Source organism: Euprymna scolopes, chromosome 45, assembly GCF_053919585.1.
Source record: "Euprymna scolopes isolate OS-2025 chromosome 45, ASM5391958v1, whole genome shotgun sequence".
Lineage (NCBI taxonomy): Eukaryota > Metazoa > Mollusca > Cephalopoda > Sepiida > Sepiolidae > Euprymna > Euprymna scolopes.
In genome coordinates this window covers 4,648,684-4,673,861 of record NC_136526.1, presented here as the reverse complement: position 1 = coordinate 4,673,861, position 25,178 = coordinate 4,648,684, and the positions used below count along the sequence as shown (strand labels likewise).

At 36.5% G+C, this 25,178-nt stretch overlaps 1 protein-coding gene across 3 annotated transcripts in view; it reads left to right on the top strand.

Moving 5' to 3' along the window:
• The window catches only part of LOC145269229 (uncharacterized), a 49,814-nt gene extending 28,835 nt beyond the window's left edge, over positions 1–20,979 (top strand). For all 3 annotated transcript variants that reach the window (XM_080124850.1, XM_080124848.1, XM_080124851.1), the window contains one exon: positions 17,424–20,979. In XM_080124850.1, the coding sequence (XP_079980976.1) occupies positions 17,439–20,828 (3,390 nt within the window). In that variant the 5' untranslated portion in view covers positions 17,424–17,438 and the 3' untranslated portion in view covers positions 20,829–20,979. The remainder of the gene's footprint in view (positions 1–17,423) is intronic.
• Positions 20,980–25,178: the final 4,199 nt, after the last annotated feature.

Genomic DNA, 25,178 nt, shown 5'->3' with positions numbered 1-25,178 from the left:
ATGCTTCAGTCGAGCTGCCGAGTACCCATGACACTTTGTTGTAAAATTTTCAGCTTATATATATATATATATATATATATATATAAACTACTTAATTTACTCACATAAAATTAATATACGAAAGTATAGATTTATGCATAAACTTTAAGTATTTACTTCAAAAGTGCTCAATACATAGGTAGAGCTAGTTAGTTACTATATATATATATATATATATATGCGTGTAATTTAAAGGAGATTAGAATAGTAGTCTAAAGAGCAGAGTGTATTTTAATGTGATAGTAGAATCATATAATGTATGTTATATATAGCTGTATAATTACATTGAGAGCATTGCCAAGACCGCTGTGAAGAAGGTAGGTTCTCTCTACCGTGCTAGAAAACTACTAACACCCGAAAGTATCCTCTAAGGCCACCATTCGCCCATGTATGGAGTATTGTTGTCATATTTGGGCTGGTGCATCTGCTACTAGTCTCTTGCTCCTAGACAAGGGGGTCCTTAAACTATATCCAGTGGTGAGGAGGCCCCAGCTTGCGGGCTTTGGGGAGTGTGGAGCCACCCTTTAATTGCCATTGCTCCCAGGTTCACTCTGACCCAGTGTGGTAGTACCTGTTAGGGTCCCAACTATGGGTTGAATAGAAACCGACTTGAAAACAACAAATATATTCTATTAAAATATTTTTCTTCAAAATCTTTGAATTCGGCATTAAATAACCTGAAAAGGGTTGATATGCCGTAAAACAAAAACAGCCAAGCAACCAACCTAGACAAGGTTCAAAAGAGTTGCCAACCTGATAGGTCCTGAACTGTCACCCAAGCTTCAGCCTCAGTCCCATCTAATTGTTGCATCCCTCTGCCTGTGTAGTGTATTTTAATGTGATAGTAAAATCACTAATATAATATCCATATTATTATTTTTTTAATTTTTGTTTTTTTTATTACATTTTCACCTTAAACAACGCACATGGCCACTTTGATGTAAGGGGCTACTATCAGGGACTTAAGCTACAGGGGTACTATGTTGGGAGTTGGGCAGCAAGATGTCGGTTCACGTTACGTTTGAACTTCTGCATGTCAGTACAGTTGGGGAAGCAGGGACCCGGAATTCCAAAGTCCAGCGGTTCTGGGGAAGAAACTACTTACATCTAGGGATCTCTACTGTGAAGGGGTGGGATTTAGCTGCTTGTAGTTTGTCGGAGCATTCACTGTTAAAGTACTTGTAGAACAGTCAGAGGGATGCAACATTTCGTCGATGCACTCCTTTACATAATTAAATATAAATAATATGCATACACAGAAATAGTAAGAAAGAGCCGGCAGAAATTTAGCGAAACCTTCCAAAAGAGGAACCTTGAAGAGTGGGACCAACATCAACATGCAAAGTATTTTCTGGGGGAAACTCTCCCAGGAATACATAGACAAAGAAGGTTCCTTGGACTGGCTCAAAAGGGGATCCCTCCACCACGACCAGGAGAGGGTTATAATGGCTGCTCAAGTCCAGGGATTAATAACAAATGCATTCAAGAAGATGGCAGGTGTCAGTAATGACAACAAATGCAGATTCCGCCACACGGAATTACAAAGTGTGAGTCATCTAGTATCAAGTTGCAAGGTTCGTTTGGGGGACGGCTACTACACAACGTGACATGATGGAGTATGTAAGTACCTCCACTGGACCATCTGTAAAAAATTAAACATCCAGTGTAGCAGCAAATCCTGGGAACATCAATCTGAAAGAACAGTTGGAAATGACTTATGTACCATACATTACGACCATGTAATCCCTACAGCCACCTACCTTGAAAATATTGCTGTGAAACCTGACATAGTTATATGGAATAAGTCAGAGAGAGTTGCAACCTTGGTTGAAGTGAGTGTTCCTAATGATGGAGGTCTGAACAGAGCTGAAAAAGAGAAACGGATCAAATATCAAGGTCTGATGTATGATATGAAAAGAAACTGGAATCTTAGGGAGATATCAATCATACCAATTATTATAGGTGCCACAGGGCTTATGAAGAAGAACCTGAAGTCCTACCTAACTAATATTCCTGGTGAATGAATTGCAAAAGAGATCCAGACAATTGCACTTAAGGGAACAACGAGGATACTAAAAAGAGCTCTCGGCTGGTTTCAATAAAAAGAAGGGCAATGTTGGTAGTTGGTTTGGTTGCCCCATACCCAGCATTACAATTTTCAAAGAAAGAAAAATTAAAAAAAAAAAAAAAGTCTTTAACACTGTTTTTTTATTAGCATGGATACATGCCATTCGGTTTTCACGCAGTTGCTATACTAAGGACATTGAGCACTATAATCAATACCCTCACAAAAAAAAACAAAAAAACTCCCCACCAGCAGTTTCGACTTGGTTCAATGTGGCTGACAAGTTTTTAGTGGACATACAAACACACACAAGCACACACACACAAACCAACATTTGAGATTCATATAATAGACTACCGAGGGTACCTGGCATTGCCCGGTTGTGGAGCAGTGGTGTAGTAAGGAACCCCGGTAGGCAGCCTGGGTAGAGAGGGTGCCCAGGTGTGGGGAGAGGTGAAGGGAGGGAGAATCAAAACAACAGTAGGCAGCCGGGTGGAGAGAGATGTTTTTTTAAAAAAAACAAACAGTGGTAGTAGGTAGGCTCAAACTCATGACGCAAAGGAGAAAAAGAAGGTTAAAAAGCCTAACATGATGCACCCAGCGAGAGACTGGAAGTTGCGAGCGTTGGAATTAAGGGTAGTCAATCAGAGACAATGATTTGTGAAAATGTCGACGAAAAAAACTAACCCCTCCTTGTAATAAAAACAGTCCAGTTGAGGATGAATGTTTTTTTTGCCAATTTTCTAATATTTGTTGTCCCAGATGTCGAGCTTCAAAATGATACTGATTTCGGCAGGATCTGTCGCATGTGTCGAAAGTTTTTGGCAGACATACAAACACACACGCACACAATGAGATTTATCTATTGTATAAATGTTGCCTGTCTGTTTAGATGTATGTATGTCTGCATAAAAATTTTGACAAAGGCAATGAATTTAGCGTTTTGAAGCTCGATGCTTCGGACCATAAATATTGAAAAATTGGCTAAAAAGATTAATTCCTTCATCCTCAACTGGGCACTTTTCTACAGGGAGGGGTCGCTTTTTTCACCGATATTTTCAAAAGTCATGTGTTTTTTTTTTTTTTTTTTTTTTTTTTTTTTTTTTTTTTTTTTTATTGACTAGCCTTAATTTACATCTTCGCCACTTCCGTTTTTTTTTTTTTTTTTTTTTTTCCCATTCTTTTCCTCTTTCGCAGTTGGGGGGTTTGAACCGGCCTGCCTACTACCACTTTTTCGTTTTTGCACAACACACACCTCCAAACACCCGGGCATCACTGGGCACCCAGGCTAGTCTAACAGACGGAGAAGAGGTGTGCGTACCGGAAGAATATGTAATGATGGCTGGTGAAGACGGCTAGTTTTCAAAAGTTTGTTTATGGTCACATCCACGTCAACCACAAAGAACTGTGTAAATTTGAAGACCAGTATTTGCACAAATTCAATTGAACCAGTTTGGTCTAATGACAAAGAAAATCTGTCGGAGAACAAATGATATCCGTGGTGATTATTTGCTTCCGTTCATCTGCTCTCTCAACGCTTTGCTGACATGAATAATAAACTGTTTTCTTGTAGCAAGTTAGAATAAAATATTAAATCCTACAGATGATTTTGTTTGTTATATTTTTTTTTTGCGTGTTTACAACTCGACTAGCTACTACAACTATCATGATTTAACCCTTGAGTGGCCTCCTTCTCGCTTTAATGAGTGGTGACTATATAAAGTAATGCCCCCCCCCCAAAAAAAAAAAAATTAAAAAAAAATGATACCCCCCTCCAAATAATTGTTTATTTAAAAAAAAAAAAAATCAATTTTTCTTTTCTCTTCTTTTTTCTCTTTCCTTTCTCTTTTTTCTCTTTCCTTTCTTTCCTCTTTTTTCTCTTTTCCCTTTTTCTTTTTCTCTTCTGTTTTCTCTGTTTTCTTTTTCAGTTTTTCTTTTTCCTCTTTTTCGCTTTTGTTTTTGCTTTTGTTTTTTTTTTTTGCTTTTGTTTTTTTTTTTGCTTTTGTTTTTTTTTTTTTGCTTTTGTTTTTTTTTTTTTGCTTTTGTTTTTTTTTTTTTTTGCTTTTGTTTTTTTTTTGCTTTTTGTTTTTTTTTGCTTTTTTTTTTTTGCTTTTTGTTTTTTTTTGCTTTTGTTTTTTTTTTTTTGCTTTAGTGTTTTTTTTTTTTTTTTTTTTTTTTTCTTTTACTTAAATCGCTCAAGATAAGACAAAAAATTGATTTAAAAAAAAAAGAAAAGTCATTGACACTTTTGAATTCTAACATCCTTGGCAAAACAGAATGAGGGTTTGAACAGCATTAGTTGTCATTTTAATTACTGTTTTAATTTATTTCAAAAGTTTAATAATGCTCTTTTAATTTATGTATCGTGCTGAAATTATTTGGAAAGCCATTTTTAACATGGAAGAGGATCTTTTGCTGCGGATGCTTAAATGCAGAAGTGGCAAAATCATAATATTAATTCATACGTCCAAGGATGGAATACTGTTGCCATATCTGGGCAGGAGCTGCTAAAAATAGCCTATCCTGCCTTGACAGAGTACAAAATAGACTTTGTGGCTTAGTGGGGGATGCCCTTTTCTCTACCTTGCAACCTCTCTCCCACAGAAGAGACGTTGCGAGCCTATCCTTGTTTTATCGTTATTTCCATGGCAGGTGCTCGTCTGAACTCCAATCTCTGGTCCCCCCTCGCCAATCTTTCACGAAAAACACCCGTCTAGCTGAATCCACTGTGAAAAATTTCCCCCACTCTATATCTGTGCCTAAATCAAAACGCGGATTTCATGAACAAAGCTTATTTCTTAGAACTGCACGCCTGTGGAACTCTGTTCCGTCTGCCTGCTTCCCACTGGACTACAACTTGGATGTGTTTAAGTCCAACATTAACAAATTCCTAATGAACCGCCCTCCTAAGTAAACACTTTATCAAATCTCCACACTAACGTAATGTACTTGCAATAACCCTTATCCCTGAGTGGCTTCCGGACCTTGATAGGTGGTGATCACTGTGTAAAAAAAAAAAAAAAAAAAAAAAAAATTGTCCATACATCCAGTGTCACAAAAAAACCATCATCGTAAACATTGAGAAACAAATTATAGTCACTCTTTATAAGTTAAAAAAATCATTAAAACCATTTTCCCTCCAAAAATTAGAACAAAAAAAAAACACATAGCTGTCTGTTTATGGAGTAAGACAGTTTTTTTTTGTTATAGTGTCTTTTTAGAATTAAAAAAAAAAATTCAAGTGAATCGACATCTGTTCCTTTATGATTTTATATTCAGAAAAAAAAAAACAATGCGTTGTTTGTTAAATTTTCATTGAAAAAAAAATTTAAGTAAACAAAAAATGCTTAAGTTATTAATAACATTTCTGTTAGACTGTCATGCTTAAGTTTTAAATAGGTGTTCCGTTCATCTATACTGGATTCACGTTTTTCCGGTGTGCTACTAATCTCATTTTTAGTGGGCAACATGTCCCACATTTGTATAAATATTTTCGCGATTGGAACTGCAGGCATAGATTTTCAAAATGCGTCAGTTCTTACATGACTTGAACTTTTGAAATGCGCTAAGTCCTTAAGAAAATAATGGTCGCCTAAAGCGCTATTTTATAAAAAGTTATTTTTTAACAGAGAATTTATAATTTACTTCCAGTAAAATTTGATGTGATTGATTGTTCTCCATCTCTATATCTGTGAAAGTGTCTGTCTGTCTGTACATCTTCCTATATGATATCTCTGTCAATTTTCAGTCGTACAGACTCGAAATTTGATATACAGGCTACTAAGATTTGGGAAAATCTTTGTAATCGGTCAGAAATTTTGCTGCTAAGGGGTCAAAGTTCAACAATTTGACCTTTGAGAACTCTACCAAACTCCTCCGCCAATTTTGGGTCTAAATGCTTGAAATTTTAGATATAGGTTCCTTGGACATGGATCTAACTTTGAGCCCAAAACAAATGTTAAGCGGTCATAATAGGGGTCAAAGTTAAAAAAAAAAAAAATTTACTTTTTTTTTTTTTTTGCTCAACATACCCAATACCCAAGCAACGCCGGACTGAAATGCTAGTAAGTGTATGTTTTTGTTTTTCCGCGAGAGAAAATTGTGACACAATCTCTGAAAGAAATCAACATTATACCAGTTGTTGGTTGATTGGTTGTTTTTATTTTACGGCATATCAACCCTTTTCAGGTTATTTAATACCGAATCCAGTTATTTCTAAGCAAAATTTTTTCGATAGAATATATATATATATTTTTTTTTTCCAAGTCATTTTCTATTTAACCCATAGTTGGAACCCTAACAGGTACTACCACACTGGGTCAGAGTGGACCTGGGAGCAATGGCAATTAAAGGGTGGTCTAAACATTTGAAATTTTACATAAAGGGTATTCAGAGATAGGGCAAGCTTTTTAATCGGTTTGGGTCGAAAATTTGAGTTACCAATATATAAATGTATGTATGTTTGCATGTCTGCCTAAAACTTTCGACAGAGGCGACGAATTTTCACAAGATCAGTATCGTTTTGAAGCTCGACCCTTCAGATGACATGACAAATACCAAAAAATTGGCTAAAAACATTAATTTCTTCACCCTCAACTGGGCACTTTTCTACAGAGAGAAGGTCGCTTTTTTCACCGATAATTTCTGAAAGACTCCCTTCTTTCCGATTGTCTAACCTTAATTTAAACCTATGTCACTTCCGATTTGGCAATGGTCGTAACAGCAAAGACGTCACATTTTTTTCCATTCTTTTCTTCCTTCCTACTACCACTTTTTTTTTTTTTGCGCTTAACACACACCTCCAAACACTGCCTAAAACTTTCGACCGAGGCGACGAATTTTCACAAGATCAGTATTGTTTTGAAGCTGGATCCTTCAGATGACAAATACCGAAAAATTGGCTAAAAACATTAATTTCTTCACCTTCAACTGGTCACTTTTCTACAGGGGTGGATGAGGGTGGGTCGCTTTTTTTTTTTGCCGATATTTTCGAAAGTCATCCCCCCCTTTTCAGTTGCTTAGCCTTAATTTAAACTTACGTCACTTCCGGCTTGGCGGTGGTCGTAACAGCAAAAATGTCACGTTTTTTTCCCATTCTTCCTACCACCACTTTTCTTTTGCTCAAAATATACACTTCCACACCCCTGGGCATTACCGGACTGAAATACTAGTCTAATATATAAACGGCTATATGTCTGTATGTCTGTCTCCATATTTTCAAACTCTATGTCCTCCGGACAATTTTTTTAATTCTTAGTCAGTTTGTATGCGTGTCATGTTGGTACAGTGGTAACCAATCTTTCACGAAAAACACCCGTCTAGCTTAATCCACTGTGAAAAATTTTCCCCACTCTTTATCTGTGCCTAAATCAAAACGTAGATTCCATGAACAAAGCTTCTTTCTTAGAACACCCCTGGGCATTACCGGACTGAAATACTAGCCTAATATATAAACGGCTATATGTCCGTCGGTCTGTCTCCCTATTTTTTTTTTTTTTTTTTTTTTTTTTATTACATTTTCACCCCAAACAAGGCACATTGCCACTTTGGTGTAGGGGGCTACTATCAGGGGAAACATCTACTGGGGTACTATGTAGGGATTTGGGCAGCGAGATGTTGGTTCACGTTGCACTTGAACTTCTGCAAGTCAGTACAGTTGGGGAAGCAGTGACCTGGAATGGAATTACAAAGTCTAGCTGTTCTGGGGAAGAAACTACTGGAGTAGAAAGATCTTTTACATCTAGGGATCTCTACAGTGTGGGGGTGGGATTTTGCAGCTTGTCGGGTCTGTCGAGGGTGTTTACGTCGTGGGGGCACGAGTGCTTGCAGTTCATCAGAGCATTCACCATTATAATACTTGTAGAACAGGCAGAGGGATGCAACGTTTCGACGATGGGACAGAGGCTGAAGCTTAGATGCCAGTTTAGGGCCTATCAGATTTGCGACTCTCTTTTGAACCCTGTCAACAAGGAGCGAGAGACTAGTAGCCGATGCATCAGCCCAAATATGACAGCAATACTCCATACATGGGCGAATAGTGGCCTTGTAGAGGTACAGGATACTTTCGGGTGTTAGAAGTTTTCTAGCACGGTAGAGAGAGCCCACCTTCCTCGCTATTTTCAAACTCTTATGTCCTCCGAAACTAAAAGTGTTTTTTTTTATGGACAATTTTTTTTAATTCTTAGTCAGTTCATATGCGTGTCATGTTGGTACAGTGGTAACCAATCTTTCACGAAAAACACCCGTCTAGCTTAATCCACTGTGAAAAATTTTCCCCACTCTTTATCTGTGCCTAAATCAAAACATAGATTCCATGAACAAAGTTTCTTTCTTAGAACTGCACGCCTGTGGAACTCTGTTCCATCTGCCTGCTTCCCACCTGACTCTAACCTGGATGTTGTCAAGTCCAATGTTAACAAATTCCTAATGAACCGCCCCCTTAAGTAAACACTTCATTAAATCTCCACACTAATGTACTGTACTTGCAATAACCCTTATCCTGAGTGGCTTCTGGGCCTTGATAAGTGGTGACCACCATGTAAAAAAAAAAAGTCACCAGCCTTGAATGTTTTTTTTCTTTCGGTTTCGATTCTAGCTGATGGCATCCAAATACATTTTTTTTTGTTTACTTTTGAAGTCACAATTCTATAATAAAATATACGAAATCTGGACAAATTAAAATATCATATTTAAACATGCAAAGCAGGATGCCACCACCTCTAGTCTAATATATAAATGGCTATGTGTCCGTCTGTCTTCATATTTTCAAACTCTATCTCTTCAGAAACTAAAAGTTGCAAAGCGGCACTAGGGGCCTCAAATGATTGGATTTTTTACGGACTGTTCTTTTCTGTGTCCTTTATCCGGTTAAAATAGTTTTTAAGGGGTCAAAAATGGGTTGAAATTGAAAAAAAAAAAAAAATCATTAAATCGTTAAACATTTTTTTTATATTCATCTTAGTGTAGTTTTTATTTATAATCAGTTCATATGCATGTCACATTGTTAGGGTGGTAACGTCACCAGCTTTGAATGCTACAGTTTTGCTTTCGGTTTCAATTTTAACTGCTAACACCATTTTTTTTTTTTTTCACTTTTGAAATCACAACTCTAATAATATACAGGGTGTCCGTAAAGTTACTATAAAAAAAAATAAATATTAACTATTAATACAAATATAATACAATAAGACTGTATAGTAACTTTACGGACACCCTGTATACGAAATCTGAACAAATAAAAATCATACTTAAGTGTATTTTATGACCGGGTAAAGCCCCCCCCCCCCAATAATTTGTTTCTTATTTTCAGATAGAAAGTGTTTTTGAAGCATGTAAAAAAACAAAAAAAAACAATTCAAACTTGGGGCTTAATGTCTCCGAAACTTCTGCCAATGCGAATACAGAATGGGGAGACGGATCCACAAACCTAATGTGGTTCCAGAAATTCTGATGAGAGCCTTCAAGACGAAGAAGGTAGAGGATGTCTGTGTAATCTTGACAAGAAACAATTGCAAGCACTTGTTGAGCAAAATCCATGTCAAAATGTATCATGCAACAATTTCACGTTATTTACCGTACTGGAATTGTGAAAAATGTTAAATCGCTGTCTGTGTAGCATCAATGATCTGTCTCTTGACCAAATAGCCACTAGAGCATGAAACATGGATCCTTTATGATAACCGTTAAATAATCCAATCAATGGGTTTATAAAATATATATATCGGAGGAAATAAAATGCTAACCGCATTTCATTTCCTCTGATGATATAAGCCAGTATTGAAAATCCATGGATTAAGGAAATTAACATAACTCCCTCCTTGTGTCAAGCAATAAATTCTTAACTCGAATATGTGTTTATATTTTGATTTTCAGAATTTAACTTTAATCATTAAATTTATATATTGCTCTATTTTTTTAACTATTGAGCTTTACCTTTTTGGCTAGGATCATCTTGAAAGTATTACCTCAATGTAATATCTGACAGGTAAATTCACTTGATCTCTAATCTGTGACTCATCTCGCTTATATATATATATAGAAATTCCGAGAGAAAGATGTATATTTAAATGAGAGGTCACAAACAATTGGTATGTATTTTGTAACATTATTTTATTCCGTGTTTTGATTTTTCATTAAAAAAGGTATCATATTTAGATGATTGTAATGTTTTTAAATCATTGAAATAGTTTTTAACGTGTTTCAGACGCTTCTGTGAAGCGTCCTCTTCAGAACGTATTCAAAATGTAAAATATTTAAAATATATTTAAGATGTGTTTAAAATGTATAAGAGCATTTACGCAGTCCATTTTGATGACATGTTTCCGAGCGGGTTCTAAAGGTCTTAATTCGTGTGTTCAACCCCTACCCTTGCTTATTGGGGGTCAGACCATGGTCATTGCTGTCTTTTGCTTTTCCTTTGTTTTTTCTTATTTTTTCTTACTTGAGTGGAAGTGAGGGGCACGTTGCTACTTGGTCGAATGAGTGCATAGGGAAGACAAACATCTCGAGGACGAAATTCTAAAACTAAATGAAAATGGACAGAATAATCCTCATCTAACCAACAGCATAAAGTATTAACCAACATTGACTCGGAAACCTTTTTTTTTTTTTTTTTTACACAGTGATCACCACTTATCAAGGCCCGAAAGCCACTCAGGGATAAGGGTTATTGCAAGTACATTACGTTAGTGTGGAGATTTGATGACCTCTCTCATATATATATATACATATATATATATACATATATATATATATATATATATATATATATATTAAAAAAAATTATTCTGGGAATAGTACTTATTTCAAAGTAAATAAACACTTTAAAATAAGTTGAAACAAAATATATCCAGGTAGGTAGAAGAGTAACATTTATTGTTCCCCTTGACAAAGGAGGGATTGGACCTAGTAATTCACTCCCGTTCATCCGTTTTTTCGCACTTTTCTCAATAACCATGATTGGATTTTAAAAAAATTTTGCACAAACGTTAGTCATGGTGAAAGTAAATTTTTAACTTATGGAGGGGGACCTTGCATGCTCGGCTTATTTTAAAAACATTATTGCTGAGATTTATTTTATTTTATACCAAAGTTAAGCAACAATGAGCCTGGCCAATACCAGATGGGTGACCATTTGGGACTGTTGTGCTCTCCGTTTATCTCGGTATTGTTTCCAGTCGTCCTGGACTTCTCTTTGCCATTGGACTCAAGCAGTAGCAATTCAGGAGAGGTTGGGTTTGGGATTGCACAACCCTTGCCTCACAATTACACATGCAGCTGCTCCAGCATGGAGTATCCTTTGTCTTTCGAGACTGTACGGAAGCATTGACATTCGGTAAATTGTATTCCTTTTGGTGTTAAGATTTTGGATAAACATTATCGGAAATGTGAGTTCTCTCTTTTTTTTTTTTTTTTTTTTTTTTTTTTAAATTTTTTTTTTAAGTGGTATTCCCTTCAATTTGAAATTTTAGAAAACCAAATAATGTTAAAAAAATGTTTTTGTTATAGTCAGCTAACGTACTTCCTAACTTCCGGCGTGGCTGCTACCGGAAGCGGTGACAAGGCAAATCAGTTCCTTCACTCTTATTGTTCTTCAGTATTTCTATTGTGAAGCGATTTATTGGAATAAAATATAAGGGAGTTTATTTATACAATAAAAGTTGCCATTGGACTCAAACAGTACCAAATCAGGAGAGGTTGGGTTGGGGATTGCACAATCCCTGCCTCACAATTATATGCTCAACTCCCCCTATACAGGGTATCCTATGGCTTTTAAGACAGAACGGAGTCATGGATGACTGCAATCAACTTGCCAATATGCGTACTCACAAGAAATAATTCTTGTACATTCGTAAATTAGTGTCGTTCAATTCTGCTCCACGATAACCCGGCCAAGAATAACTTAGCAGATACGAAATCGTAACGCATTCGCTGGGATCTTTCGTCTACTGATTATTATTTTCTTCACTTTTTTATGTCGCAAAACTTTCTAAAGCGTTAAGCTATGGAATCCGCTTTTAAATCCACGACTTTTTATCAACGAGAAATGATCTAGTGCATTGATAGCAGAGATGCGTTAGGGCGGTGGTTCCCAACCTATTTTGGGCCATGCCCCACCTAGGCATTTCTAAAATCATGATGCCTCCCCCTTGTGATAGTTAATTTTTGGGGTTTGTATTACTATACACATAGATTCGAAAAAGTTGTCAAAAAACAAATATATAATAAATAAATATTATCAAAGGCAAGATAAGTTACTTTTCTACCAAACTGGATATATTTTTCGTGTTTTTATTCAATGTAACATGTTTATTCAGCTCGAAAACCATAGTGCTTACCGATGTATTGGAAAATTCAAGATGGCGCCTCACTCCCTCTTTAACACGGTAAGTTTGGAAAAAGGTGTTATAAATAAAAAACTAGAAAAAAAAACAATTAAAAACCCGCCGAATATATGTCAAGCTATGTCACGGTAACATATATTGAGCGAGTTTTTAACAGTATTTTATCCAGTTTTTTATTTATAATACCTTTTCCCAAACTTATCGTGTTAAAGAGGGAGTCAGACGCCATCTTGAATTTTCCAATACATCGGTAAACGCTGTATGGTTTTCGAGCTGAATAAACATGTTACATTGAATAAAAACACGAAAAATATATCCAGTTTGGTAGAAAAGTAACTTATCTTGCCTTTGATAACATTTATTTGTTATATATTTGTTTTTTGACAACTTTTTCGAATCTATACGTACAGTAATACAAATCCAATTTTTGTTATTAAAACTCCCTCTGTTATTCAGTGAAGTAAGCTTAAAAGGCCATTAACTTGTATCTAAACAAGGTTCCAAAGAACATGGCATCAATGAAAGAGAAAAATTTTAAAACAATTCACTGTTTATATAATAATAATCATAATAGTAATGATAATAATAATAATAATGAAAAAAAAAAACTCATTCTCTCAGTCTTTGGTATAGTAAGCCCAAGGGTGCACGTCCTGCCCATGCCCCACCGGTGGTGCATGCGCCCCACGTTGGGAATGACTGCGTTAGGGTGAGCTAAATTTGGTATATAGGGTATTCAGACATGTGGAAAAGTTTTTAATCGGTTTTTGACCAATTTGGACATTTCTACTGTTTATCTATATATACCTACTAGCAGGCGGCCCGGTCGTAAAATATGCTTAAATATGATATTTTGATTAATGCAGGTTTCGTATTTATTATATTATATTAGACTCGATATATAGTAATGATTTAAAGTTTAAAAAAAATAAAATGACTCGTGTCTCACCATTGATAATCGAAACCAAGATATTTAGCTTACGATTTACTTTTTCCTTTGGCGTTAATGGCCGAGCTATGAAGAGATGTTTGCTGCAAGGCTAAAAATTAAAAACCTGAACCAATAGCTATCACGTTATGCATGCATATTCATAATGCCATTGTTCGACCTTCACCTGGCAAATTCATTTTTTTTAATTTTACACTTTTGCACTGATTTTCCCCAGCTAAAACCCAATTATAAAGTTTCGTATGGGTTCGAATACCCTATATATGAAATCAAAACTTGAGAGAGGAGTTTGGTAGGCAGAATTTTTTTAGACGAGTATATATACGTATACATAAATACATATAGAAAAAGATTTTTGTTTACTATAAGATTTTTACGCAAATATTACGCAAGTATAAATCATGTAGAATATCTGCATGAATATAATTACACGTAATAGTTAACTAAAGATGATCATCCCATAAGAAAACCGAAAAAAACTAATAGAGAATTAATTAAAATGAATGTTTAAAAGAATATGCAAATTAGATCTTTTGTAGATGAATGCAATTCCACAACTCATATATAAGAAAATTGTATTTTCTTTTTAAATAAATAGAAAAGGTTTTTAATATGAATATCAATACACACAAAAGAAACATGAATTTATAGGAGTGTGTATATATATATATATATATATAACTACATTTAGTCCTATAAATTAATAGACGAAAGTATAAATTTATGCGTAAACTTTAAATATTTACTCAAACAGTGCTTAATACATAGGTAGAGCTAGGTAGTAAGTTATAAAAATATATATGGCAATTAAACTACACAATATTCCGCATTTCATCCACGCTTGGATTCGTCAGGCATAAGCTAACGTGGATGAAACACTGTATGTTCTGTGTAGCTTAATTGCCATATATATTTTTATAACTTTGTGTGTGTGTGTATATATATATATATATATATATATATATATTTGTAGTCATTCACAGACAACTAGCAACTACCTCAAGCCAAGATCGAAACTTGACCGTTTAGTCGACACTCAGCGCATTTAACCAATCTGTTATTTGTCTGCTGCTAAGATGAGGATGCAAAATTACAATGATTATTTTTCTCAAACACCTAAGCTCAATATGTTTACACAAAGCGAATTTTTTTTTTTAGTTTGCATATTTTTTTTTTTGTTTTTATTATTCACTGGAAAGAGGTACTTTTTACGTTCGCCCAAACAATTAAAACCGTGTTCTATAGCATGTCCATTGGATATGATGAGAAAACACGAGAAAAATTGTCCAATACATCCAAAAACAAGGGAAATTGAAGAGACGGATAGTAAAGCTAAAGTGCCTATTTATTTATATATTAGTAAGATTCTAATATACATAGGTTGCATCTTTTCGATTTGCTATTAATTTCTGTTAAAAAAAAACGCATCAAAAAATGCAGAAAATAATCAATGAAGAAACACATTTACATTTATTACAGATGAAAAATTGTAAAATTTATGAATCCTAAACGGCTGGATTGATTTTTTTGAAATTTCACACAAATGTACTTTGTGTCTGGCAGTGTTCTTAGGTTTTGTATCGGAATGTCTTCGATAAGTATCGATAATCGAAATAATCTTATGTGCGGGGAGTAAGTTCATTGCTTACTGTCTGAGACGCCCCAACAAGGGAATGCTGACAGGGCTGCCCAGGCAATTTTTGCTAGGCTAGAGTGCTCTTTCTTTAGGAATGCTGGCTTGACTCTCCTCACCTTCTGACCTTGTGTCACGTCAGTTTCATGCCAAAAATATTGCATGCACGCAGTGGACTTGCTGTTTTAATTGCATCGGTGACCACAGCTCCCCAAATTGTGGAGCCATGGTAATCTCGGGAAGACAAGTAAAGACGGTAGTTTCCCGTTGCTTTCTGTCTTGATTCGGGGGGGTATACCTCCCAGTGAGTTAAACGCGCCCCCAGATACCAACCTGGAAATTTCTATGACTCTGCGTGGTACATACAGCGCCTAGCCTTTCCAAATGGTCACCCATCTGGTATTGGCCAGGCTCATCATTGTTTAACTTCAGTGATCAGGGTCAAAAAAAGGAGTTTCAAATCTAATAAGTCCTGCACTATCGTCCAAGCTTCAACCTCTGTCCCATCACCGCAATGTCACATCCATATACCTGTTTTAATAGAATGTACTTTGAATAAGCCATAGCATTTATGTTCCACTCAATGCACCTACCTCTAACGGCCCTGTTGTTTTAACAGCGTTGGCGACCACGGCTCCCCAAATTGTAGAGCCATGGTAATCTGTGAAAGACGAGTAAAGACGGTAGTTTCTCGTAGCTTTCTGTTTTGATTCAAGCAGATATCTACCCCCCACCCCACCCCGTGAGTTAATCGCGTCCCCAGATACCAACCTGGAAATTTCTATGACTTGGCATGGTACATAGTGCTTAGTCTTCCCAAATGGTCGCCCATCTGGTACTGGTCAGTCTCATCGTTGCTTAACTTCAGGGGTTATGTAGGCAACATATATAATATATATATATATATATATATCTATCTCGCTTATGAAAAAAGAATTAAACCCTTCACTTAATCGTCAAATCAACGTTAAAAGTACATGGCTAAATATAGTTTATTTAGTCCTGTCCAGGCCTCCATAGATTATTTTAAACTATCATTAAATTTTGTTTTTTTTTCTAAATTTCGCTATGAAAATCTCTGTTCATCCATAGTTTTGACCTTCTGAATTATTACTTAACAGTTCACACAAGCAAAAGGGTCCAGTAGATTCTTTGATAAGACAGGCACTCATTCAAAATTAATTTTTCTGTTTAGAGCATAATTGAACCATGATACTTGACGTTTGCATTTTAAACTTTAATTCAAGCGGTTATATATAAAAAATGAATTCAAACGATTATATATAAAAAATGAATTCAAGCGGTTATATATAAAAAATGAATTCAAGCGGTTATATATAAAAAATGAATTCAAGCGGTTATATATAAAAAATGAATTCAAGCGGTTATATATAAAAAATGAATTCAAGCGGTTATATATAAAAAATGAATTCAAGCGGTTATATATAAAAAATGAATTCAAGCGGTTATATATAAAAAATGAATTCAAGCGGTTATATATAAAAAATGAATTCAAGCGGTTATATATAAAAAATGAATTCAAGCGGTTATATATAAAAAATGAATTCAAGCGGTTATATATAAAAAATAATTTTATAAAATCAACAGTATATTTCTCTACAGTGCAATGTAGACTACAATGTATTGTGGACTAAGTTATTGCAGGGAGTGAAGCTTCCTCTCTGTAACATCGCTCTGGGTCCCTGATTAGAGCAGGCAATCACTTTGAAAAATGGGTGATTTTTACCGATTTCGATGACCGTATTAAAAGAGTGGAACATTCGTAGATTCTCATTCAATCTCAGGCAATTCCGGGTTTCCTTGCTAGTTTATATTCCAAAAAAATAAAATTAAATTAAAAAAAAAATATATATAATAAAAAAAAATTTAAAAAAGAATTTTTTAAATAAAATAAAATAAAAAAAAAAAATAAAAAAAATAAAATAAAAAAAAATAAAGATGAAAGTAATGTTTGAATTATTGCTTGACAGTTAACATCACAATTTTAAATTGCAAAGCAATAGTATGACATTTGGGGCCATCAAATAATCCATCCATAGCCTTGAGCCCCTGGGGGGAGAGGCATAAGCCATCTACAACTTTGTAGATGCTTTTGTAGCAAGTTCTTTTTTCGGGTGAGGGTGCTGGCCCCATGCCCAACCTTTCCAGAAGGTAGCACCTCGCCTTCTCAAATGGTCACTCATCTCGTACTGGCTTGGCTCAATGTTGCTTAACTTTGATCTGGGGAGAACCAGTGTGGCAGCGTTGATTGCTGACGTAAATATTGCAACAGAATTTAAGATAAAAAATAAAATAAATTCTTTATACGTGAGTATATTATTTCAGAAACATGATTGAACTAACAAATTTATTTTTTTCTAATTTCTTTTTCAGATTTGAAAAATATTCATGGGTTTACCTAAAGATCTATCCGGTAGTCCAGAAGAGTTCCAGGCAGATGATTTCGGCCACCGAGAAAATTTCTCAGCAAGTTTAACGTCAGCGATGAAGTGTCGTGAAAGAGAAGATATTTCCATTGAAGATCTCCTTTGTTTATCTGCAGTAGAAAACCGCCTTGAAAATACGGATATTTCCGATAAGGATGTCGTTTCTGAAATTCCTCCATCTATGGAAGACGACTGTCTTAAAAAGGAGGATGCTTCCGATAAAGCTGACATTTCTGTAGAAAAGACTCTACCAATTTCTAAAGTTACTCAGCCGTTGTCTGGGATGAATGCGAAACGCAGATATGATTCCAAGGAAGAGAAAACCAAACCTAAAGCAAAGAGGGTGCGGAAAAATGTTTTTTATCTTTTATCTACCTCAGGTGAAAAGGAGGATTGTTCCGATATTCCTCCATCTACCCCAGGTGACCTTCTTCAAAAGGTGACTGTTTCCGGTGAAAATGTAATTTCCGATATTCCTCTGACTACTCCGGGTGACCTTCTTGAAAAGGAGGATGTTTCCGATAAAAGTCTCACTTCTGATGTTCCTTTAAAAAATATTTCCGTAATTCCTAAACCTATTCCGGATTCTTCCGCGAAGAATACCAAAGACAAATATGATTCTGAGAAAGCAAAGAGACAGAGCAAAAATATAATTCCTGCTATCCGTCCATCTCCCGCCAAGGACCATTTTTTAAAAGAGGGCATTTCTGATAAGAATATAACTTCCGATATTCCTCCATCTACCGCTGGCAACCATTTTGAGAAAGACGATCTTTCTGACGACGATGACATTTCCCGTTTTCCTTTAAAGAATCTGCGGATTCCTAAAGTTGCTCGACGGTTGTCCGTGAAGAATGCAAAGCGCAAGTATGATTCCCAGAAAGAGAAAACCAACCTTAAAGCAAAGAGGCAGCGCAAACGTATTTTAAAAGATTTGTCTTTCGACTCTGATTTTTTGTCCAGGGAATGTTTTAGTTCCAGTCGCAGATCGGGTAAACAAGACTCAAAGGAAACAAAACATGATTCGGATTCGGATTCCTCTTCCCCTCCTCCTCCTGCTGGTCCTTTTGAATGTAAAATTTGTCAACGTTTGTACGTCCACGAAAAAAGTTTAAAACGCCACATGAAAACTCATTCACAAAACGAGGAATTGTTCCAATGCCAGAAATGTGACGCTGCCTTTCGCCAGGCGTGTGACCTGAAAAAACATGAGAGATTGCACGATGGAGTCCGACCTTACTCGTGTAATGAATGTGATGCCAGTTTCACTCAGCTGTCGGCCCTGAATCGGCATGCGAAGATACACACGGATGAGAAAGGTTTCTCCTGTGGCGATTGCGGTAAGCGCTTCATCCAAAGCTCGTCTTTGAAACGGCACGAGAATTGCCACAAGCAGACCAAGACGTTTATGTGCAAATTTTGCGAGACGATGTTCAGTGAAAAACACCACCTCGACTCGCATGTCAATTCGATGCACAGAGATGAGGCTGATCACAAGCCGGAGGAGTTTGCATGCGAAGTCTGCAGCAAGGTTTTCTTCCGCTACAGCAACTATTGGACACACAAGAAGGGCCACGACAAGGACACTCGCAACGCTTACAAATGCGAAAAATGCAACGTGACGTTCTCCACAAAATCAAACCTGAATCGGCACTGCAATTTTAAGCACGAAAAAGTTCCCAATTCCGATGTTGAAAAACCGTATCCTTGCAACGTTTGTGACGAACGGTTCTCCCGGAACGTGAGCCTCAAGTTGCATATGCGTTTCCATGACACGTCGGACGTGCACCGTTGCAATGTATGCCCGAAAACGTTCACAGCTAAAATCTGGTTGAGAAAACACTTGGCCTTGCATACAAATAACGGTTTACAGTGCGAACAATGTCTGCGTATATTTCGCTCGCATTTTCGACTCAATCTTCACAGAAGACAAATGGGTGGCAAATGCGTCGGCCCAGTTGCAATAACCGAGCATCGGAAGTATGCATGCAAATACTGCGACGCCAAGCTATCGTTGCGGACGAGGTTGGCTAAGCATGTTCGGAAAGCTCACCCAGAGGTACAAGCATTTCTCTGTGATGTTTGTGAAAAGGGGTTCTGTTACTATCTTGATTTCTTGTCTCATCGGAAGACCCACCGCTATATACCGTATCAGTGCAAGACTTGCCGGCTTGCTTTCCCAAGATATAGAGAACTTCTCGCACATTTTCAAGAACAAACGCATATTTCAAAAGCCTCGTCAAAATCTCAACCAGCCGAGGGCCAACCTTCAACCTCCAAATTATCGGTTGCGGCTAATAGCATTGATAATTCACCCCGAAAGGTTAGCGGAAAAACAGACATGGCAGTTTGTTGTTCTGAGATGCAACTAGAGTCTTCTGCGAGCGCAGATACTGCCGCTTCCGAAGACGCTTCTGTAAAATCTCAGCCAGCCAAGGACCAATCTTCTATCTCTGAATTATCGGCAGGGACTAATATCGCGGATAACTCACCCCAGAAGGTTATTGAAAACAAATGCTCTGAAAAACCAAACATGACGGCAGCTTATTCTCAAAAGCGACTAGAGAGTTCTATGGGGACCGATACTGCTGCTTCCGAAGATACCTCTATAAAATCTCAACCAGCTGAAGACCTGTCTTCTATCTCTGAATTATCGGCTAATATCGTTGCTAATACTTCCCAGAAGGTTATTGAAAACAAACTCCCTGAACAAACAGACATGACAGTTTGTTTTGAAAAGCAACTAGAGAGTTCTACGAGGGCCGGCACTGCTGCTTCCGAAGACGCTTGTGTAAAATCTCAACTAGCCAAGGATCAATCTTCCCTCTCTGAATTATCGGCTGGGACTAATATTGTGGATAACTCAACCCAGGTTATTGAAAACAAACTTGCTGAAAAACCAAACGTGGCAGCGGCTTGTTCTGAAAAGCAAGAAGAGAGTTCTACGAGGGCCGATACTGTCGCTTCCGAAGGGACCTCGAGTTCTGTGAGTCTGTTCTGTCAGATTTGTAGCCTTGTGTTTCTTACGACTGTTCATTACAGGGCACACTGTCGACTCGCTCACGGTGAGAAGAAATACCCTTGCCAGAAGTGTGACAGCGGCTTCGACTATTTGGGCAAGTTTCGGGCGCACATGAGGACTGTGCACCCAATACCCAAGATCAAGAAAAAGAAGAAGAAATCTGAAAAGCTAATCAAGCCGAAGGTAGCTCCGAGGTTAGACCCTGTTAAACTAGACAAACTGCTCAAGGCCAGAGTGAAGGAGGCAATGAAAAAATCTAAACGCAGGCTGCCAGAAGCAGCAAAAAAATCCCGTGACAGAAATCGGCCAAAATCATTCATCATTGATTGAATGGGACTTTCTTTTTTTTTTCTTTTTTTTTTTATAATATATTTGCGTTTATTTAAATGATTCTGTATGTATATATATTGTGCTCCTCCAGTGTTTCCTCAATTTGCAAATAAAAAAAAAAAAATGGCTGGTAAGCGAAAGAACTGATTTTACCTTTTTTTATAAATATTAGTTATATATATATATATATATATATAAAAGGTGAAATATAATTGCCTAAACATATTTCCCCATAAACGTATATAACTACGTTGTCCTCGTTTTTTTAAAAATGTAACTATGGTACTTGTACAGTTTAATCAAGACATAAAAAAATGAAAATATCAAAAAAAGGTTATATTGTACGTATCCGTTTTGGACTGAAGATCTCTGAAAAAAAAATTTAATTTGATTTGATTTGATCAAGTAGTTTTTTTTTTTTTTTTTTTTTTTTACAGCAGAAAAACACTTTTTTATGCGTTGAAGGCAGACAAAAAAAAAAAATTAATTTAATTTGATCGAGTATGTTTTTTTTTGTTTTTTACAGACGAATTCTCACGAGAATGAAACGCGGGATATTCTGTATAGCTTAATTGTCATATATATTTTTATAACTTACTATATATATATATATATAATGTTTCTGTGGAAATATGATTTTATCAATTATATTTCACTTTTTATATATACAAATCCAAGGCTTCTTTCTTAGAACTGCACGTCTGTGGAACTTTGTTCCGTCTGCCTGCTTCCCACCGGACTACAACTTGAATGTCTTCAAGTCCAATGTTAACAAATTCCTAATGAACCGCCCCCTTAAGTAAATACTTCATCAAATCTCCACACTAACGTAATGTACTTGCAATAACCCTTATCCCTGAGTGGCTTCCGGGCCTTGATAAGTGGTGATCACTGTGTAAAAAAAAAAAAAAAATAATTTAATAAGCTCAATGTAATTACAGAGCATATAACAAATACATGACAAAAGTCAATATTCCAAATTTCATGATGTTGACCATCTTACAATTTATTTCTTTAATTCCGTTGACATTTACAATTCTTGATGGTATCTGTTTCGTAGCACAAAATCATTCACTTAATTATTATATCAATTCTTTTGGTGAATTGATAGTTGCTACTTTTTCTGAAGAGTTAAGGGCAAAATAGATTCATTGATTGATATAATAATTAAGTGAATGATTTTGCGCTACGAAACAGTTGCTGTCAAGAATTGTGTCAACAGAATTGAAAGAATAAATTGCAAGATGGTCAACCATCTATCAGTTATTTGTATGCATATGTAAAATAAAGATCTTGAAGTTGAAAAAAGTTGGGTTTTTTTTTCCAAATTTTCAAAAAAACCTTTTAAACCTGTAAAGGAGGTATACAAAATTTAAATTATCTGACAAGGAATACAAATGAAAAAAGAAAAACCTTATTCCATGGAGTTTTGAAGAATGCACTTCTTATCAGAGGGGAGAGGTTCGCAAAATATACAAAAAAATTTTGCAGATTAGAAGAAACAAAAAATATGAAATTTATATTTGCATAAAGTCATTTAACTTTTAATCGGTGTACCCAGAAGACAAAACCATCTAGATTAAATAAGTAAACTGAAAACGTCAGTCTATAGAGAATTCAACCAGAATTGCTTTATCATGATAATAGACACTGCAGTTCTCTGTGAATTCTCTGTTGCCGCCTTACGCAGTGATCTTTAACTTAAATTTCAGTTCACCTTCACTAATTACTAACGTTATTTCCACTGCGAGGCACAGGGAGAAAAAAGATCTGGTAAAAGTCCTATTGGAAAAATGGTAGGGTTTGTATTACTGTACACATAGATTCGAAAAAATTGTCAAAAAACAACCGAATACATGTCAACTTATGTCACGGTAACATATATTGAGCGAATTTCTAACAGTATTTTGTCTAGTTTATTATTTATAATACCTTTTCCCAAACGTACCCTCTCCGAGAGAGAGTCGGCTGCCATTTTGAATTTTCCAATACATCGGTAAACTCTGCATGTTTTTCGAGCTGAATAAACATGTTAAATTGAATAAAAACACGAAAAATATATCCAGTTAGGTAGAAAAGTAACTTATCTTGCCTTTGATAACATTTATTTGTTCTATATTTGTTTTTTGACAACTTTTTCGAATCTATGTGTACAGTAATACAAACCCAGATGGTAAGTTCCAGAACAGGAAAAATCCGAGGTGCATCTGTTGAAAATGTATCGGTAATCCATGGAAATATGAATATAGATATCAATGTCCGATACATAATTTTTAATTTTTTTTTTTACAAGGTGATCACCACTTATCAAGGCCCGGAAGCCACTCAGGGATAAGGGTTATTGCATGTACAGTACGTTAGTGTGGGGGTTTAATAAAAGTGTCTACTTAAGGGGGCGGTTCATCAGGAATTTGTTTATGTTGGACTTGAAAACATCCAGGTTGTAGTCAGGTGGGAAGCAGGCAGACGGAACAGAATTCCACAGGTGTGCAGTTCTAAGAAAGAAGCTTTGTTCATGGAATCTACATTTTGATTTGGGCACAGATAAAGAGTGGGGAAAATTTTTGACAGTGGTTTCAGCTAGACGGATGTTTTTCGTAAAAGATTTGCGAGGGGGGGGACTAGTGATTGGAGCTCAGACGAGCACCTGCCATGGAAATAACGATAAAACAAAGATAGGCTTGTAACGTCTCTTCTGTGGGAGAGAGGTTGCAGGGAAGAGAAAAGGGCATTCCCCACTAAACCACGAAGTCTATTTTGTACTCTGTCAAGGCAGGATAGGCTGTTTTTAGCAGCTCCTGCCCAGATATGGCAGCAGTATTCCATCCTTGGGCGGACTTGGCTTTTATATAGATAGAAAATTGCATCAGTAGTGAGATATCTTCTGGAGCGGTAGAAGGATCCCACCATCTTTCCATCGACCTTGGCAACAGACTTGATGTACGCGTTCCATTTCAGATCAGTAGTAAAGGTCAAACCCAGAAGCTTGTCAAAACATGGGGCTTCTCCTAGACGAGAGCCATCCATTTCAATTGATGACAGATGGGGATCAGAGCATTGATGAGGTAAAGAGAGAAGCTTGGTTTTAGATGCATTAAAAGTAACCAGCCACGTCTTTCCCCACTGAACCACACGCTCGAGATCAGAGGAGAGAGAATCAGAGAGAACTTTGTCATTTACAGCATTTGATGTGTTGCCGTAGATGGTCGTGTCATCAGCATAGATGTCTACGAATGATTTATGTATGTATTTAGGGAGATCATTGATGTAGATCAGGAAAAGAGTTGGGCCCAGGATGGACCCCTGAGGGACTCCAGCATTAATACTGTGAGTTTCTGATTTTTGTCCATCGACCACTACTCTTATGAGCCTATCAGAGAGAAATGATTTAATGATAGAGAAAACATTTCCTGTCCTACCGTAGCTGAAAATCTTGTGAAGTAGACCCTTATGCCATACCTTGTCAAAGGCCTTTGATATGTCAAGAGCAATTGCACTTTGGAGCTTCAAGAAAAGTCATGTATATAGGGTGGAATGATAAGTGTTGCCCTAAAGAAAGCAACACTACAGCTTTATTTTAAAACTTTTATCGAAAAAATCAACTCTGGTAACTTGATAATGTAGTAGAACTTACATATATTCAATGTAGCTGCCTTCGGCCTCAATCATGACTCGATATGGGTCGGGAACAGAGAGCATGCTTTTTTTACAAGCACAGACAGGAGCTTGGCGAATACTCGGCAGATGGCAGTGATCAGGATGTCTTTGGTGTTGTACAAAGTAATGTTGGTGATCTCGACGTATGACCGAGCAGGTCTAGCAGGTTCAGGTCGGGGAAGGCCAGTGAGAAAAAGGGAACAACTTGAGAAGTAAATATATGAACGAAAAGAAGGACGTTAAAATATAGATAGTAAGTTAGATTAGGAAAAAGAGTGGTGGGGAAAAAAAGAAAATGGAAAAGGGAGAAAAAAGAGTAAAAGGAAGGAAGAAGGGATATTAAAAAAAGACGAAAGAGAGACATAGTTAATTGTTTTTGTGAAAGTTTGGCAAAGAGAAAACATAGGTTGGAGTTCAGTTGAGCACTTGCTATGAGAATAACAATGGAGCGGAGACATATATTTGTACATGTGCTGAACTCAAATTTAAATATGTTAAGGTCTTGAGGACTTTTGGGGCTAAATGGGGGTGTGGGGGGGGGGCAAATGATAGACTTAATCATTTCTTTTTTTGCATGGTGCAGAACTCAAATTTACATATGTTAAGTCCTAAAACCGCACCGTTTGTTCATTTTCACCAGGATTTGATGTCCCCTGGGGACTTTGGGGCTAAATATGTGTGGGGTGGCAAATG